The 17,189-nt window shown below is 45.4% G+C and overlaps 1 protein-coding gene across 1 annotated transcript in view; it reads left to right on the plus strand.

The window, feature by feature from the left end:
- The window catches only part of cm (AP-3 complex subunit carmine), an 80,162-nt gene that overhangs the window by 42,177 nt on the left and 20,796 nt on the right, over positions 1–17,189 (plus strand). Inside the window, exons 8-9 of the mRNA XM_075678427.1 lie at positions 6,896–7,001; positions 16,665–16,823. Coding sequence (XP_075534542.1) covers positions 6,896–7,001; positions 16,665–16,823 — 265 coding nt within the window. The remainder of the gene's footprint in view (positions 1–6,895; positions 7,002–16,664; positions 16,824–17,189) is intronic.

Genomic DNA, 17,189 nt, shown 5'->3' on the forward strand with positions numbered 1-17,189 from the left:
CCATGGTCACAACACCATCCTCTGCACTCACAACCTCATCGACAATCTATTCGTCAGCAGCTTCCGGAAATTCTGACAGCTCGGTTCAAACTTCGGCAACACCGGCTTCGGCTTCGTTGCACTCATCAGAATTTACAGTCATCACTGGGCACGCGGAAGCCGCCATGTCTGAAGCAATTTCAGATGAACCACTTGTACACGGCCGTGGGTACATGTCGGGCGTCACGGGCACTGGGTTGCGAGTTTGTCCACTTTAGCCCTAATCTCCCCCTTATTCCTCAAGGTTGTGTTGAGAGTGCTCCTTGGAATCTTGCACACTGCGAGGCATCCAACTTCTCACCGCATTCGACCGATTGGTGATTTCGAGCTTCATCATCATCATCATCATCAGCCTGGTTACGGCCACTGCAGGGCAAAGGCCTCTCCCATACTTCTCCAACAACCCCGGTCATGTACTAATTGTGGCCATGCCATGCCTGCAAACCATGCTCATGGCGAAAGGTGAATTCTGCCGCTTCATCACAGCAACAGTGCGGGAGAAGGCCCACAAGGCGCAAACACAATGAACCCGAAAAGCAGCGAGACAACTCGTACTTGCGCCATCTTGCACAACGAGGGCACATGAGCCTCTGATTGGCTGTCTGAGCAAGCGCTGCGGGTGGGCCAGGATCATTTTTTGCAGGGGGGTGTCGACGACTCGCTCAACGCAGTGCGATCACGGCAGGGACAACGCCTCCTATAATATACTATGCCTGGAACGTGAGCCGCAAACGCGCTGCCCTTCCGTCGCCTGTACTCTCCTCCTTTTGGTACGCTGGCGAGCGCCTCCTGCGGCCAGCCCTTGTAAACACGCCGGTGGCGCGGCTACCGGGAGCAACGTCGGCAGCCAAGTGGCTGGCGCGTCGTGAGCTTTCGGTGGCGGCGGCTGTGGTTGGGAGGGGTCATGGGGACCGGTACGGTGGCGCGCGCCGTCCTGCGGCGCATGGTCGCAACACTCGGCAGAGAGCTCCCTATGGAAAAGAGAGCGACGTTCCAGGCATATAGTTATAGGAGGCGTTGGTATGGAGAGCAATTTTATGGAGCCATGCCGCCAGGTTTCCCCACTGCTGCGAGGGAAAGCCAACTTCTGGGGGCACTTTTCCGCCACTTGACGTTCGATATACAGTTGCCGACCGTTGCTCACCGTAACTCCAAAAATGAGATTCATCATTTGTATATTATTTTTATGCCCACCATAGGACGGCCTCAGTCAGTGATCTCCAATTACCTCTGTCTCTTAATTTAGACTATGTGATCTACAACTAGACAAAAAGACAGGCTGGGAAGGAAGACAGTGCACGCGAAGTTAGTAGCCATCTCTGCTTGCCCTTTATCATTGCACCCACCAATGATTACCAACAATTAGATATGGCACGCGGGCTGCGTAAGCGTCAGGCACACACAGTCATTCGTAGCTATGGCAGGGCTAGAGGAGAAGACGCGCGCTCTCCTTCTCAAGCATGCATTTGATCACGTGACCTCCAATTAACCCAAATATTGAGCGCTGGAGGGGGATAATGCCCATCAAGCTGCCATCCTTTTCGGTTCACTGTTATGTGCTTTTTCTTGCACCCACAGTGTATGCGTCACTCAACCATATGACTTTTAGATAGGTGTGTGCAAATATAAAAATTTTAGAATACGAATCGAATACAAATACAAATATTGAATACCGAAAAATGGTGTGCACATGCATTTATTAGCAAGCAGCGTTAATTTGTTATGTTGGAACTTTGCAATTGCATTGTGAATGTTAAAAAACTAGACTATTGAGCCGTTATACTAAAACCTTGTGTATTGGGCTCATGTTAACTTGGAAAATTTAGTAATTCCCACTAGCTGTCCTCGCCAGCCTATGCGTTGTTGTACCGCATCAAACGCTCGTATACTTGGAGGCATTTGACCCTGTGCCAGTCGTCATGCATTGCACGTGCTGTCAAGCAATAAGCTCAGAATTGGTGAGTGAGTGAGCGAAACAACTTTATTCGGTCCACAATAGATGCGAGTAAACTCAGTGTCACCTGGCTAGGGCCCACTTGGGGACCATCAGGTCAAACCTGACGGCCGTGTCGCGTGCCCTCTGGACTACCAGGATTTGAGAGGTCTGGTCCTGGGCCTTAATAAGCTTCATCATTTCCTCTTGGGTGAAAGCGGGACCAGCAGAGGCGCAGCCCCACAGGACATGCTCGAAGTCCGCATAACCGCCACACAGGGGGCAGTCCGGGCTTGGAAACCATTTTGAATACATTGTGTACAGTGCCACGGGGATCGGGTAAGTGCTTGTTTGTAGAAGTCTGAGAGTGACTGCTTAGGCCCTGCATAGCGAGGAGTGTGGCAAAGGCAGAAGTCTTCTTGAGAGATAATTATGCTTGCAGCTCTCGTTGCATGAGCAGAGAGGCTCGGGTTGCCCAGGAGAGGTCACGTTACTCGGTGCACGGTCAGTCAAACCTCGTGCAGCCGAGTGTGCCTCCTCGTTGGGTTTGAGCGAGGCACGCTCAGTGGTTCCAAGGTGCGCAGGGAACCAGGCCAGGGAGTGATGTTTGAGGTCTTTAGCATTTTGGATGATATGTAGGACCTGGGGAGCCATCATTCCCATCTAGAAGGCTCTGATAGCAGCCTTGGAGTCTGAATAAATCGTGTCATGTATACCGTCCGTCAATGCAAGAGCAATTTCAACCTGCTCTGCAATCCTGGAGCTAGAAGTGTGGATGGTAGCGCAGCTGAGTACTTTGGAATCACATTCGGTGACCACTGAGGTGAAGGCTTCTTCTTGAGCGTACGAAGCAGCGTCTACGAAGCATGTTCGATACTTATCCAAGCGGGCACTGGCAAGCAGAGCTTTACCCCTGGCTCGTCTTTGTCCTTCGTTGTAGGTCGGATGCATATAGCGTGGCATCCATTGTATGGAAATCTTGGATCTTACGTCTTTGGGCAGCTTCACAGCATCGGGACTGACGACCATAGGGTTACATCCCAGCATGCCAAGTATGGCTCGGCCCGCTGGGGTACCAGAGAGTCTGACAAACTAAGAAAACCCTTGGGCTTCAACAATTTCTTTGAACGTGTTGTGGATTCCCAACTTGAGCAGGTCTTCTGTGTGCATTCGGACGGGAAGGCCGAGGGCAACCTTGAAGACTCTTCTGATTAGGGCATTCATCTTGTTGCGCTCCGACACGAGCCAGTTTGCATAGCCGCCAAATAAGCGTGATGGCAAATCCATGCCCCCTTGCTACTGAGAGGCTGGCTTTTCTGCAAACTTTAGAGGTCGAGTGGCTAAGCGTGCTTTACAGGCAAAATTTTGCTACCCGCAAGAAATCGTTTCAAAATTCAGCACAAATTGCCCTAATAGTCTTAAATCAGATAGAAACAATTGCTAAGAACCGTGTTTGCACCTGCACAACCATAAATATAGTTGGTTTGATTAGAATATTCGTTCATTTTCGAATATCTATTTTTCAATTCGAAAACAAATAGTAAAAATATAATATTCAATAATATTCAAACTTTACGAATATTCGCACACCCCTACTTTTGGACTTCATACGGAACATCACGGTGACGACGACAGCAAAAGTTTGCCTGGAGTGTCAATATAATTGAACCGTCTCCTACTATGAGGTCTTATAAATACTCACATAAGGCTGTCACTTCAGTGAACGATTCTTCGTGATCACACAAAGTTTGTTCTAGTGCAACTGTTATGGAAGGTAATATATATGAGTGGGGTTCAGAAAGCTGGTTGCCCCCCCCCCCCCCCTGGAAAAATGAAAACTTTTTCCCTATGCTCACAGTTTTACACGTGAGTTGGTGTGGACTGTAATATTCTGCAAGCTGAAAGTCACTTTTGAATAACAGTGCCTGGGCTTGGTCTAGTCATTGCCTTCATATGATGACTGGCCATTTAAATGGCATATTGTGACAGACATGGGGCCGGGCACGTTCACCTGCAATTTGCAGTACAAGTCACTGATGGTGGCACGGTGCATATCCATACAGGCTAGTTTGCTTCTGTGCTGCATCATCATCTACCCTATTTTGAATAAAAACATGCAACAAGCATAGACGTGCCTGAGGCACATCATGGTCTTGCGGCAGGGTGCTGTGGGCTTTCAGAGTTAGCATTGTGATCAGTATCTCAAAGACCATTTGGCAGCTTGAGTGGTTTGTGACACTCGATTGGGGAAAAAAAAGTAACCTGTTGTGCTCACGATATGGCCTTGAAGAAACAAATTGGTAAATTCCCGTTTTTCTTGGTTCCGGGAAACAGTCTGATATGGTGTGGAGTCTTCAGATAAGTTTCAGACAGGCATATTTGATTTTGAATTATCAATATAGCAAACTATTATGTGATCCCCTTCGAGTTTGATATATCCAAGATTGACTGTACTACTACACAAAAGGTGTTGTTTCTTTTATCCTACTGCTTTAGAAGAAGCCAGTGGCAATAAACTTTTGCCTTATTTCCTTCAAAGCATCTCTTCAAAGTTGGAGTATCTAAACTTCATATTCATACTCCTCCTGTACTGAGGCTGCTGATCATTACAATTTCTGGTTAAAGTAAATGTAAAATTCTTTGGAATCTAAAAATCTGGTGTCTTGGTGCCACGACCTTTCTTGATTGCCTTTTGTGTGCTCGTTGCAAACATTCAAAGGGCTCAGCTCTTCACACTGGAAAAGTGCATTTTGTGTTGGTGGCTTTTGGCAACACAGTTAAACTTCGATATAATGAAGTCTGTAAAATTGGCACTGTATTTAGTTCTACTGAAATCTTGTTATACTGAAATTTGGCCTTCTATGCAGATAAGTACAGGAAGGGCTCTAAAAAAGATATGAATTATGGGGCAGTTGGAAAAGAGATTTATCTTGTTGGCATAAAAGTATTAGACAACTACATGAAGGTGCATAGTTTTATCGGCCACATAAATAGCAGTAAACATTTGCTTACTTACTAAATTAGTAAGTGTGCCAGTAAATAGGAACAGATCTCACTCGATGACCACGAACACTTGCTGCCACAATGCTGGCATAATGAAGAGCACAGGAATAGGGAGCTGAGTGCTTCATCTGCCTCTTGCTTCAACGTGACTCTGAAACTCTAGATTACGTGACCTCCAGCAAAAAGTCATAGTAAATCTCAGTTAACTTGATGCTCTAAATAGCTGAAACATCTTCAAGATAAGTGGAGTTCTGAGATAAGTGAAATAACAAATACAGAAGCCCGCTGGCTGTGCATACCATATGGAGCCGTCCCTAAATGACGCCAGTAATATCCTTGGTCACTTTTGCATGCATTGGCACCGGACATGTCAGCGTCCACGGGCAACAGTGTTGGCGGCACTGCACCAAGACAACATGCTTGGCACAGAGTCGAGACGATTGATCCTACTGCAATGTTTGAAGCCAGAAACGTATGCATTTGGGCTGGTTGGCTCATGACTTGATCAGAAACAGTGCAAAATAATGGGACGTGAGAAGGGCACAGACAATGACGTTTTTGATAAACAGTGCCATTGTCTGTCCCCCTTTCACGTCCTGTTATTTTGCACTGTTTCTGCTAAAATTTGAAGCCACTTATCCGAGCATAACTGGTTCCAGACATCTAAAGAAGCCGGCTCTGCTACTTTCTGCATCATAATGTATTCCAGACAGTTTCACTTCAGTAAGCAAAACTTAACTGCGGAAGAGCGCAGCTGTCACGCCCTCGGCAGATGCCTATGAGTGACGCACTATTTATACCTCACCGTCATGCAAGTATTAAGCGAGCGTCTTTATGAAGTTAGATCTCGCTGAAATGCTGTGGGCGCAGCATTCTTTTGGGCACAGCGCACTGTCTGATTGCACCTGTTCAAAAGTGCTGTTCGTCTAGCTCAAGTTCACGATTAATGTGCTGTGACCACATTTATGCGTCACTGACAATGTCCTAAATAAGAGGGGGAAAAAAAAAGACTGAATCCCAGCTCCCCGCTGCTGTGGAGGCCAGAACAAAGTGGCAGCAATCAGCCGAGCAAGTGCACACAAGCGAGGATAGAAAGAAGGGGGAAGGATAAGCAGGTATCACAGCCTGGCATGGCGTTTGGCTAACGAGCTACTGCTGGGTGAAAAGCAAGTTCAAGCAACGCTGCCGACGCTGCCCCATTGCCTTTTTCCTGGTATTTTTGAAGTCGAAATTTCGAGATATCTAAAGTCCGGCGCGCAAACTTTTCTTCGAGATAAAGGGAGGAGCACACATGGGTTGACGCCAAAGCCAGGAGAAACTTTTGACTTGATCAATATTTTGAGATATCAGTTAACGAGGTTTTACTGCATTTGTATCTCGGAAGAAAGAACAAGTCAAGAATTCAGAATACATGTAGTGTTTCACATATTGTCAGTGCAAAGCTGTGCAAAAACTAAAATTATACGTAGCTCTTTGAGCTATGAAAAATCAAGTCAACCCTCACATTTGACGTGCCATTGGACAAAGTACTTCCACAGTGTGGTGTATCATAGGTACATATTGTAGTTTTTGCAGGTAACACTTGTGTTGTTAGTTCTCTTGGTTGCGCTTCTTGAAGTTTTGATGCTTTTCCATCCTGGCTGGCCATGGCTGTTAGCAATGACAGCGCAATGTTGGTTTTAGACACAGCTTAAGAATTGTCAAGTGCAAGTGGGAACGACTACGTAGAAATGAACGCTATAGTTTTCAAGCTGCCTATCACATGGTGCAGTAGGCTTTAATATGGGCTCCCTGCATCCATTGATTATGGGTGACAGATGCTCTATGAGGGTAGTTGAAAAATAATGAACCATGGTGATATGCATCAGGTGCCTGATGCAAATAAATCTCATGATCCATTTGTGTGCATTTTCTGTGCAGTGTGGTGGCTGTTCCAGTGTACGTACGACACCAGATCAGCTTCCGGGAAGCAGGCGGTGGCCGACTCGACATTAGTATTGGACCCAAGCAGACGATGGGAAAAACTGTACGTTCACTTGTGCCACACTTTCCTTTTAGGTTCTGTTAGTTTTTCTTTCTTTTCTCTTTTAGTGGGAGCAGGTACAGTGGTATGGTCTAGCTACCCAGTTGTACTGTAAAACCTTATTATTATGAATTTAATGGGTTTGAAGAGAGTGTCCAAACGAACTGAAAAGAACAAAAAAGTAAAAGGCCTACCAACTCAACAACTACAGAAGGAAAAAAGCACTGAAACAAATGACAGATGTACAGGAACATAGCTGGAAGGTAAGCAGCAAAAGGACAAAAACTATCTTGTAGACTGATGACGACAGCACTGCTCATGACGCTTTTTAATTTTGCTTGGATGCTACCACCACATGTGCCATGGCCTCCAAGATTGGGTAGCATGACCGCACTGCCTGATCTTTGAGGCTTCACATGTTTCTGAGCTCCAAGGACTGTCCAAATTATCTATAGTATGGGAAGATATACAAATTAAAGAGAGTTTTATACCAGAAAATAATGCATCTCCATCTTCAACAGAACCACTTATGGCAGGGACAAGCAAAAGAGCACAGGATCATTACCAACTTGCCCAATTTGCAATACAAATAATGTGTATCCTTGACAGGATCTGTCAAGGATACACAGGATACATACACAGAATACACATGTGAACACAGTGTGTTCAAATTATTGAGTTTTTTTAGTTAACTGAGGTTGAATTAATTTGAGTTTACTGCATAATATTTTGCTGCTGAGCATGAGGCGTCGTGGCCACACTCTGATCAGGTGCCATAATGCTCATGTCCTGTAGCGGGTCCATGCTATTATTGATTTAGGAAGTACAGTGTAACCATGATTATATTACTTTCTAGGGACTATGCGAAAATGTATATGCCGGGTATCGTATAATCCGACCGACAAAAATTGTGTCTATAATACACAGTTTAGCGCGTTGCAAGGAGCTTCAGCTATCAGCTATAATAGTACTCTGCAGGACTCTGAAGCCCCAACCGTTTTTTTAGTATACCGTGTACTGTGAGATTTAGCATACTGTGGACCAATCCACATCCACCAGCATGCTAAAACGTTCTTTTCTGGTCTATAGACTTAAAAACTCAGTCAATTTCTTAAAGACTTTGTTTGAGCCACGCAGCAAGAGCTGTCTTTTAAGCACAGCAACGTCCAAAAGGATTTCACCTACGGCGGCGTTGCCTGCACAGATTAATCTTCCAATGTCATCGATTCTGTGCAGTACATCCATGAATGTAGGCACAGGCATGGCAGCATCTGTGTCCCTGTCCAAAGTGGCAGGCAACCAACAGTGTCGGCATGATATGACGATCAGTGCAAAACTGGAAACCCAACAACAGACGCATGAGAACTCTTGTGGGCTCACACTTAAACCAAGCTCTGAACTGCATCCGTAAACATGCTGTTCTGGGTGGATCTGTGTGGCTAATTGTTTTGATCTTCGCACGTGTTTTCACGCTTTCCATTGCACTAGGGTGGTTGTCTTGGGTGATCACTTTCGCAGACTGTTTCACTTTTGCGAGACTCGGCAATGGACGTGATGGAGTATGTGGCCGACAGCGCTCTTGGCTCTATACAAAGCTTGACATAGCGTCAAAAAACGTTTTGGCTGTATACACGAACGTGTCTGGTGACGAGATCAGTCACTGCTGGGAGAAAACACAGAGAGAGAAAATGCAATGAGGCGGTGACGAAGAGACGAAGGAGAGTGGCGATTAAGTGATGTGAAGAGGGGAAGGGAAACAAATGATGAGACGGCAGTGAATGTGAGGGAAGGAAAAAAAAGGCTAGAAGGGAACCTGGAAACCAGCCAGAGATTTCTGAATATGAAGGAGTACTTTGCCTTTACTGTCGGATGGCAGGGCACCAAGAGGCAGCTGCCAGTAGCTGGTGGTGCTCCTCGTGCGTCTGCCGTTGGGTTTGGAATTTTGTGCGCGTAGTCATACGAGACTGGACGTGTATAATCTAGCATTGTATAATTGAGGTTTTTAATGCATGATTTCTATGGGGAGTTTGCCGGGACTAATCTGTCATAAAACCAGAGATATCACAAAATCAGAGGATGTATAACCGGGGTTCCACGGTGCAGTGTTCTTCAAAATGTCTGTGCGTGATGGCATTTTAAAATGGTTATTAAAATTTTATTCTCTGCGATGTTTCTTAACAACTTGCATTTTGGGCAAACAAAACAAGCAAATATTTACAGTCAGTGTCCGATATTTTGCACTCCCTTGGAGCCATAAACACACACACACACACACACGCACGCACGCACAGAGAGAGAGAGAGAGAGAGAGACAGTCTGAAAAAATGAATGCATATTTTTTTACTGCCCCCCAAGGGCGCAAACCTCACCAGAGGCAGATCCATAATAGCTCTAAAGGCTTGCCAGTACACTTATCATGCATATTGATGCTCGAACTGTGACAGGAGATGGTGGGTGCACACGTGCATAATTAAGGAAGACGTACCGTATTCCGTGACAGTGGCCCCTTTCTGCTGTTGGTATGCTTCCCTGCAATGCACTGCCTATGCATGACTGCATAACACCGGCTGAATTGTTGCGAAACTGACTTTTCAGGAGCAACATTATGCAACACTTCTTCCTTGTCATGCTTTCCCTGCGAAGATGACAGTCGGTGCCATTGCTAACAGCGGCGAATTCTTTCAATGAAAAACATGACACCGAACAGCAGGAAGCTTGGCAGTGGACATTGAACCAGCTAGGCTTAGCATTGCTGCAGCGGCTATGGCTGCCAGCAGATCGGTGTGTGAACGTGCTGGCTCAAGACAATGAAACCACGAAATGGTGGTGGTGGTGACTTCAATTAATGCCATTTCGGACGTGCGATTGTGGCAAAAAGTCTAGAAAATCGGACGGCGAAGTGTTTCAGTGTTCAAAATTTCAGATGTCCTTATACATTGGCACTATGGGGTATATCGGTGTTGTGAAGGCATCCGAAACACCGGGCATGTCTGAAAAATTGGTCGTTGACTTTATTCCACTTTTAAGCTATTAATAGGAGCTATTGTTGCTGTAACAGTTGGTAATGTAGTGCATTTGACTGTGGTAGTGATGTGTTCGTATGCTGGAATTTAAGGAAGAAAGAACTAAAGTATAGATGCTTTCTTGAATATCACTGCTGTTTTCATGACAGAAATGTCCCATGTGACCATGATCCTTTCATAGGGATTTGTCCTTCCAGAAAATGTCTAGCCAGTGTGCTAGGTGACAAAAACAATATGCTCACTTGCCTAGTTGCTATATGGGTTGAAGAATTTGAGGCAAGGTGTGAAAATGAAGGTGGCGTGGTGATAATGGTGATAATTGCTGCAATTCAACAATTTTGCGTTTTCAATACATTTAATTCTGCAACCACAGCCAGTTTTCTCTGAGCCTTCTGTTCTTGAGCTTGGCCCACTTCTCTACCACTTTGTCAAAAGGAAAGCCCTTGACATTAGGTTCTTCACGTGCTCCGTGGACAAGGCAGTCCAATGACTCTTCTTTGAGGCAGTTCCTCAGATGCTTTTTGACAAGCTTCAGTGCAGAGAAATCTCTCTCACAGTCGGCTGTATGTGTTGGGAGCACAAGATGCAGCACCAGCCACATGTGCAACAAGAGGATAAAGTTCCTTGGTGTCAGTTGCCACGCAGAGCAGAAAATCTGATTGTGTCAGCTTCTGGAGCTTCTCAGACTCGAGCACTAAGTTGTACAAGCCCACCCACTCTTCCGGCACATTTGGGTTTATGGCTTTCCCAGCATAGGACAGAGCATTTCCAAAGCACCAGAAACTTCAATGACATTGCCAGCCACCATCTTCTATTAGCTCTCCCTGGCAAACAAAATAGCAAACTTTTCCAGAGTTGGCTGGCCTTGAAACTTGTCCTTCAGGTTGCTGAGAATTTTCTCAACAAAACCCTTTCGTGTTGCCTGCATTGACTCGTCAAATTGTTGCGTGATTGATGGTAGGATGTTGTTGCTTACCTAAAGGCCGTTAACTTGTATCTGAAGGTCTTTATGTACCAGTATGCTGACTGTCGATTTTATTGTATCCTGCAAAACATTGACATGCAGTGAATCTGAAGTACTTTGGACAGCCTCTAAAATGGATGGGATGACACTGTACATCATCAAAAGTGTCCCAACAAATTTCTCGTTTTAGATAAACTTTAGCAGCCCAGCTACCTTAATTATCACCCCGCTCCTCAGCGTCTTGCGACAGATTTACTGTGTTGGATGGCAGATTATTTCAGACAGTGGCACAAGAACATCCAACGCTAAGCCAGCGTGTGTGTCAGATGGTCCAGTAATTTTTCCTCACCTCACTTTGGGTGGAATATTTTTTGCACTGTGCCCGATTCAGCTGCACGAACTGAGCTTGATGTATAGGAGCTGTAGAGGTGCTGTAGCAAATCCTTGAGTTTACTTATGTATGTAACTGCCTTTGCAGCTTCGTTCATTGCCAGTTCGAGCTCAGTCAATGCCCACAGCCCGGCTTTGAGTTGCTGTCGCATCTTTCAACTTCTTGGTTAGCAGTTGACTGCTCCCTCTTTCTTTCGTGTCATGCTAGGTGTGCTGTCTGCTCTGATGCCACGAAAGACCTCATAGGCTAGGCTTTCTTTTTTTTTTTTTGCGATGAAATCTTCAGTGGAACTTGCATTGTTTTGTTCATGAAATTTAGTGATAGCAGCTTTTTCATCACTCAGCTGTGGATTGATGCTTCTCAGCACATAAATCATTGAAAGAAACTTCACTTTCAACTTGCCTTAGAAAATACACCTGCGGTGAATTAATCAGCTGTTTTACAGTGGTACAGTCGGTCGTCTCGTCGAACATAAGATAATATTGCTCACTCTGTCGAACTCCATGCAGTATCTTCTCCTCTGTCACACTTGAGTCAGGCTGCCATCTATTGCATGGACCTCTGGCTACAACTTGTAAAATTTATTCCAGCCGACATTTATGCCTTTACGTAAAGTCCGAGCCCACCCAAGCCGCCAAGGTCAGTTGTGAGTGCTATCCTGTGCTTGCAAATGTAGTACCTGCTTGAAAATGCTTGCTTCATGCCATGACGGAAAGCTAAGCACTGCAGGGTCTCCAGAGGTGACATAGCTACTTTGCTGTGTCTGTTGAGTGTGACAGTCACGGTGCCAGTTGCATGCTTCGTGCTACCTGATGTTTTCAAGCCAAATCCATTTACATGGCACTTCATTCCACACTGAACTGTTGAAGGGCCTCTTGTTGTACTTTACTGATGGCTTACAAAACATTCCATCTTTGACGCTGCCGTTAACAAGCTAGGGGTAGTAGCGAAGCCAGGCTTTGTCGGTGCATGTTTGTTGGCATCGTCACTTTTCTGGACATTGCACATCCTTGCTCTGCCAGGCAGGCCTGAAGTGGGGGGCTGATACAATCTTGGCTCTGTAAAGTGTCATTCACAACTGCTATTCACATTTACCTGTGGCTATTTGATGTTACTTGACTCTTTCAGCCACTTTTGAGGGAAAAAAGGACAGTAGAGATGATTTCTTTTGTTAGAGATGACTTCTTTTGCTAGAGATGACTTATCTTGTTAGACATGGCACAAAAAAACAACAAGCACAACAAAGTCCCTGTGGTGCGATGTCGACAGACAACTACCATGCAACTTGTTGTTAGCCTTACTCAGCTTCGCGATATTGTGCTGCTGTAGTGGGGTGAAAGGGTGAAAATTTTCAAACTAAAAATGTGAGATGACATGTAAAAAATCTGGCAGCCGTGACTGGTTTCCTGTGCCTTCAGTAGACAATAGCATGACCTTCGGCACTAGTTTCCATTAACAAAGGTCATGTCTTCCGAGTGTCACACTGTAGTCCATGTTCTGTGAGGCCATGAGGCCACCTGTTCAGTCTCCTTTCTGTGCTACCAGAACAAGTAGTGCATGCAGTGCACGTGGATGCAGTGCAGGCCAGGGGAGACATGCATAGCCTGCTAGGCATAGAGTTGCTCTGGGCATGCTATTAAAGTGGGGCGGTGAATCATAGCAACGGTGGGCATTCTCCCTGCCACCTGCCATGAGGAGAACCATGATATTTGTTATAAGCATATTTTTTTTTGCATGCTGATATTGGTGAGGAACATATTATATTTAGTACTTTCGTATGTAAAGGTACAACAGTATTGGTCAAGTAAAAAGGCTGTGCTCTTTGGCCTTTGATGTCCATACGCCTACAAAATCTAGTAATCATTATCATCAAGTCAAATTAAATTGCTCCTAACACTGCACTTTTGTTTGCCTATCCAGGTTAGCTTCTGTTGGGCCCATTTTTGTCTATTGTGGCTGCTGTGACATGTGACATTTAATTGTATTGGGAACTGATTTGAAACTTGAAAACTAATACACTGTAGAAATGGAAATTGCACTTGAACGGAATTGACACTTAAATGAAAGAACAACCTTTAAATTGGTTGGTTTTATATTTGCATAATGCAAAAAAAGCTTTTGTGAACTGTAACCAAGCAAAATTTTTGTAACTCTCTGTAAACGAAACAACAGAAGCAAGCTCTGAAGGATTTTTTTTAGGAAGAGGCAGGGTGATCTGCAATAAATTTTCTTGGCGTCACCTTTCTTCTGTTCAAAAGTGGTGGCAAAGACTCAAACAGGCAAGAATTTCATAGATATTTAATGCAGATCACGTACTGACCTGGAATGCCTCGTAGCACCGCCGCTTGCTGGATAGGCGACCAATATAGGCGCAACTGAAATTTTGGACGCCTTATTGCATGCTGTTCAATAATTTCGACTCCCTCTGCATGGGCATGTGTTATTCTGCCGCCGACTGGAGCGACTGTAGTGCTATGTTTCTGCTTTTTTATGTCGCCAGTGGCTCCTCATAATTGAAACTAGCAAAGTCTAATTAATCCAGCAGCCCTCGACCATGCCCATAACATGAGACAAATTAGCTATTATGTTCACTTCCTTATGCTTAACATATCTAACAATGTTAAAAGGGTGTATGACATGCAGTGCTGCACCTCCGCACGTCTTTATCAGTAAGGAAAACTCCTGTTAATCAACATATTTATGCAGTCCCTTGAGGTTCTGTTTAACAAGATTCTACGATACTGTACTTGAAATTGGGGAAAAAAACTGAACAAAACTGTAGAAGTTTGCACACAGAAAAAGTGAACAACAATATAATATGTTGTTGAAATTAGTCAAACACAGATAGTATTTCGAAGTCATGTTCTCCCTTGAGCAAGAAAGACCACTCGTTTAGATGCCAATGATGCAGTGCAGCTGGTTTTCCTCGGGAACTACAGTTATGAGAAGTGTACGTGAGAATGGGTGAAACTTTCTTTGGAGTATAAAAATTGCAGATAAGGTAGGATAAGGTTGGTGGAAACTGTGTCAGCACCTAACGGACTGCTAATTTTAGGGTACCGTAGTCCACAATTGTTGCTGTTGGATGCTTGGTAGGGTGATGGGTCATTTGTCTCACAGTAGGTCAGGATAAGGGAGCAGGGTCAAATGCTTTGGCATGACAGGAGGAGGTGTTGGGTTTGCGGGGTAGCTGGAGTTAGCACATCTTTGGGTATCATCACTTCCAAGAACATGGTGCTGAATGACAGTGGTGACGAAGTGGTAGTTTGTTTATGCTCTTTGGAGTAAACACTTGCCTTTTGGAGTCGCATTTGGAAGTGTAGGTGGCAGCACGTGGTGGGGGTCATCCAGCACTTGACGAGGATGCCCTTGTGTTTTTGTTTCTGTGCGCATTGTTTGCTGGCCGGACAGTGTGCACGTGGCCAAGGAGGGCTGAGCTGCGGTTGTTACTGTGTCACGTCCGACAAGGGGACTTGTGTTCATGACATTAAATGGCACATGAGACCTCCCTTGTTCGACCACTGTTGATCACTTCATCTCCATCCTTTTGTGTGCCTCTGTCAAGTGCAGGATGTAGTGTTATAAAGTGGTGCTGTTAAGTTGAACCTTAAAGGGACCCTGAAACGATTTTGACGATTTTCTACAAATGTACTGAGTCGTTAGAGTAGGTCCTTCTGATCATTAACACATGTAAGTGCTCCACGTAAAGCGTGTAATTTATTATAGTGTTGTAAAAATGCACATCGCTGCCGATTGCAGCACACTGCTCGGCGGAATTTTAAGCCGCCCCTACCCATATGACGGAAATCACCCATATGACGTCAGTGAGGTGAGCTATCCGATTGGCTGACCAGGGCGCGTGATCGATAACTTTTCCAACTTTATGGTAAACAAATGATGTTCGTAATAGTTGGAATGTTAGTTAACTTGTTTTTATAAAAAGAAAGTAACATAAAGAGAATGCACAAGAACAATTTTTCAGTACACTTAAGCACTTCCGGCACACGGCAAGTGTCGTCTGCTTATGTTACAACGTGCTCCGTTCTTGACGAGAGCTTCGCCGTCATTGTCGATCTGTCTTTTCGCGAGCGCTGTGGTTCGACTTTGTTGCGTTGTGCACTGCAAACGTAGCCACTGGCAATATGTCCAGCTGCGACATCCTGTCTCTCTGCAAGCCAGTAGACGAGCGGACTGGCTGCAGCGCATCAGACTGCCGCTATCTGATCGGCGCCAGGATTTGCGCGATTGCAGCCGTCACTTTACACCGGACGATTACTAACGCAATAGCGTTTCGCGAGTCCAGTATTAGGGCAAACGCAAGTGCAAGGGGACAGGGCCTGGCCGCTTGATTGTCGGGTGAACAGAAGTGCAAATGTGAATGGTCTGCACGGTGCAGCCACCTGGTGGCATAGAGCTCAACCACACACAGTAGCAGTAACAAAACATATTCTTCTTTGCTGGTGGTGTAAATTTTTCGCAGGAGTGTAATCATCAACACATTGTTTTTGTAGATGTTTAAAATGTTTTCCACTTGGTTAGAGCAATATTAGCTCTTTGTTTGGGTGGTTAAGCTCTGCGCCAACAAGTGGCTGGACCATGCAGACAGATCAGGCCACTCACGTACGTCTACGCTAAAGTTCCTTCATCAGCTTGAGTTTATGCCTACAGCCATCTGCCGAAACACCCAGCTTGCCTGTGGTTACCGGAATACCAGACACGGTTGGCGCTACGACAGAATGCTCGCAACGCACGCTGCTTCGATAGCTCTCGCTTGGGGTCGACGGCCAAGCGGCTAGCGGAGAGGTTTTGCGCGGGCGGGCTCCAAAACAACCAGGAGTGGACGATGTGACGTCGCATCGTGACGACAAAACCAGTGAAGGCGGAGCTTAGCCCCAATCGCTCGGTGAACGAGTTGAAGAGGAAAAGCATGGCTAGGGAAGAGGGTAACTTGTAATAGCTTGTAACTCCATTAATACGTAACGCTTCATTTAAAGTGTGGTGCGAATGTTCTACTTAAGCTGTACCCTACGCGTCTACAAAATTTGTCAGAACAATTTCAGGGGCCCTGTAAATGGCTTGGGAACTGTCTTTAGAGCAGCTAAAGCACACTCTTTTACTGTCATTCACCATGACAAGGAAATGTTTTCAGTTTTCATCTTTTTAACCTTGCTAGGTTCTGGCTTGGGTAAGCGTGTCGTGCTAACTTAATGACACAGTGTGGTGAAGAAGTGGTAGGCATTTGTTCCTGTGCTTTATGAGACTTCATTCTTTATGTGCAATGATTCCAGGTCGATGAAGTGGTCCTGGATGTGCCTCTGTGCAAGACGGTGCTGAATGTGACCCTGACAGCAAGCCAGGGCAAGTACAGCTTCGACCCAGTCTCCAAGAACCTCATCTGGGAAGTGGGACGCATCGAGCCAGGACGGCTGCCCAACCTCCGTGGATCAGTGAGTCCCTTTGATTCATTTGAAGCAATTTCAATCGCAGAGTGAGGATATGTTGGAGCAAGAAGTTTTCATTGGGCAACTGTCCACATGGCCAAGTACATTATGTGGCTGGTTAAATCATGGAAGCACTTGCAGAGCAGGAATCAGATATGGGGCAGAATGCCAGCAACTTCCAGGATTGCCACAAGGAGGTATCATTGTTCTAGTGTGCTGTTGGCACTGTCCGGCACAAGGATGGGAATAGGCCCCAATGATGTGATCACTTGTGACCAGACTTGCACACATTACAGAAAAAGAAGTAACCGATTACAGTTACAATTACTTCATTAAAAGATGAAATTGATTACAGGGACCAATTACTGCCCC

This window comes from Dermacentor variabilis, unplaced genomic scaffold, assembly GCF_050947875.1.
Source record: "Dermacentor variabilis isolate Ectoservices unplaced genomic scaffold, ASM5094787v1 scaffold_20, whole genome shotgun sequence".
Taxonomy (NCBI): Eukaryota; Metazoa; Arthropoda; class Arachnida; order Ixodida; family Ixodidae; genus Dermacentor; species Dermacentor variabilis.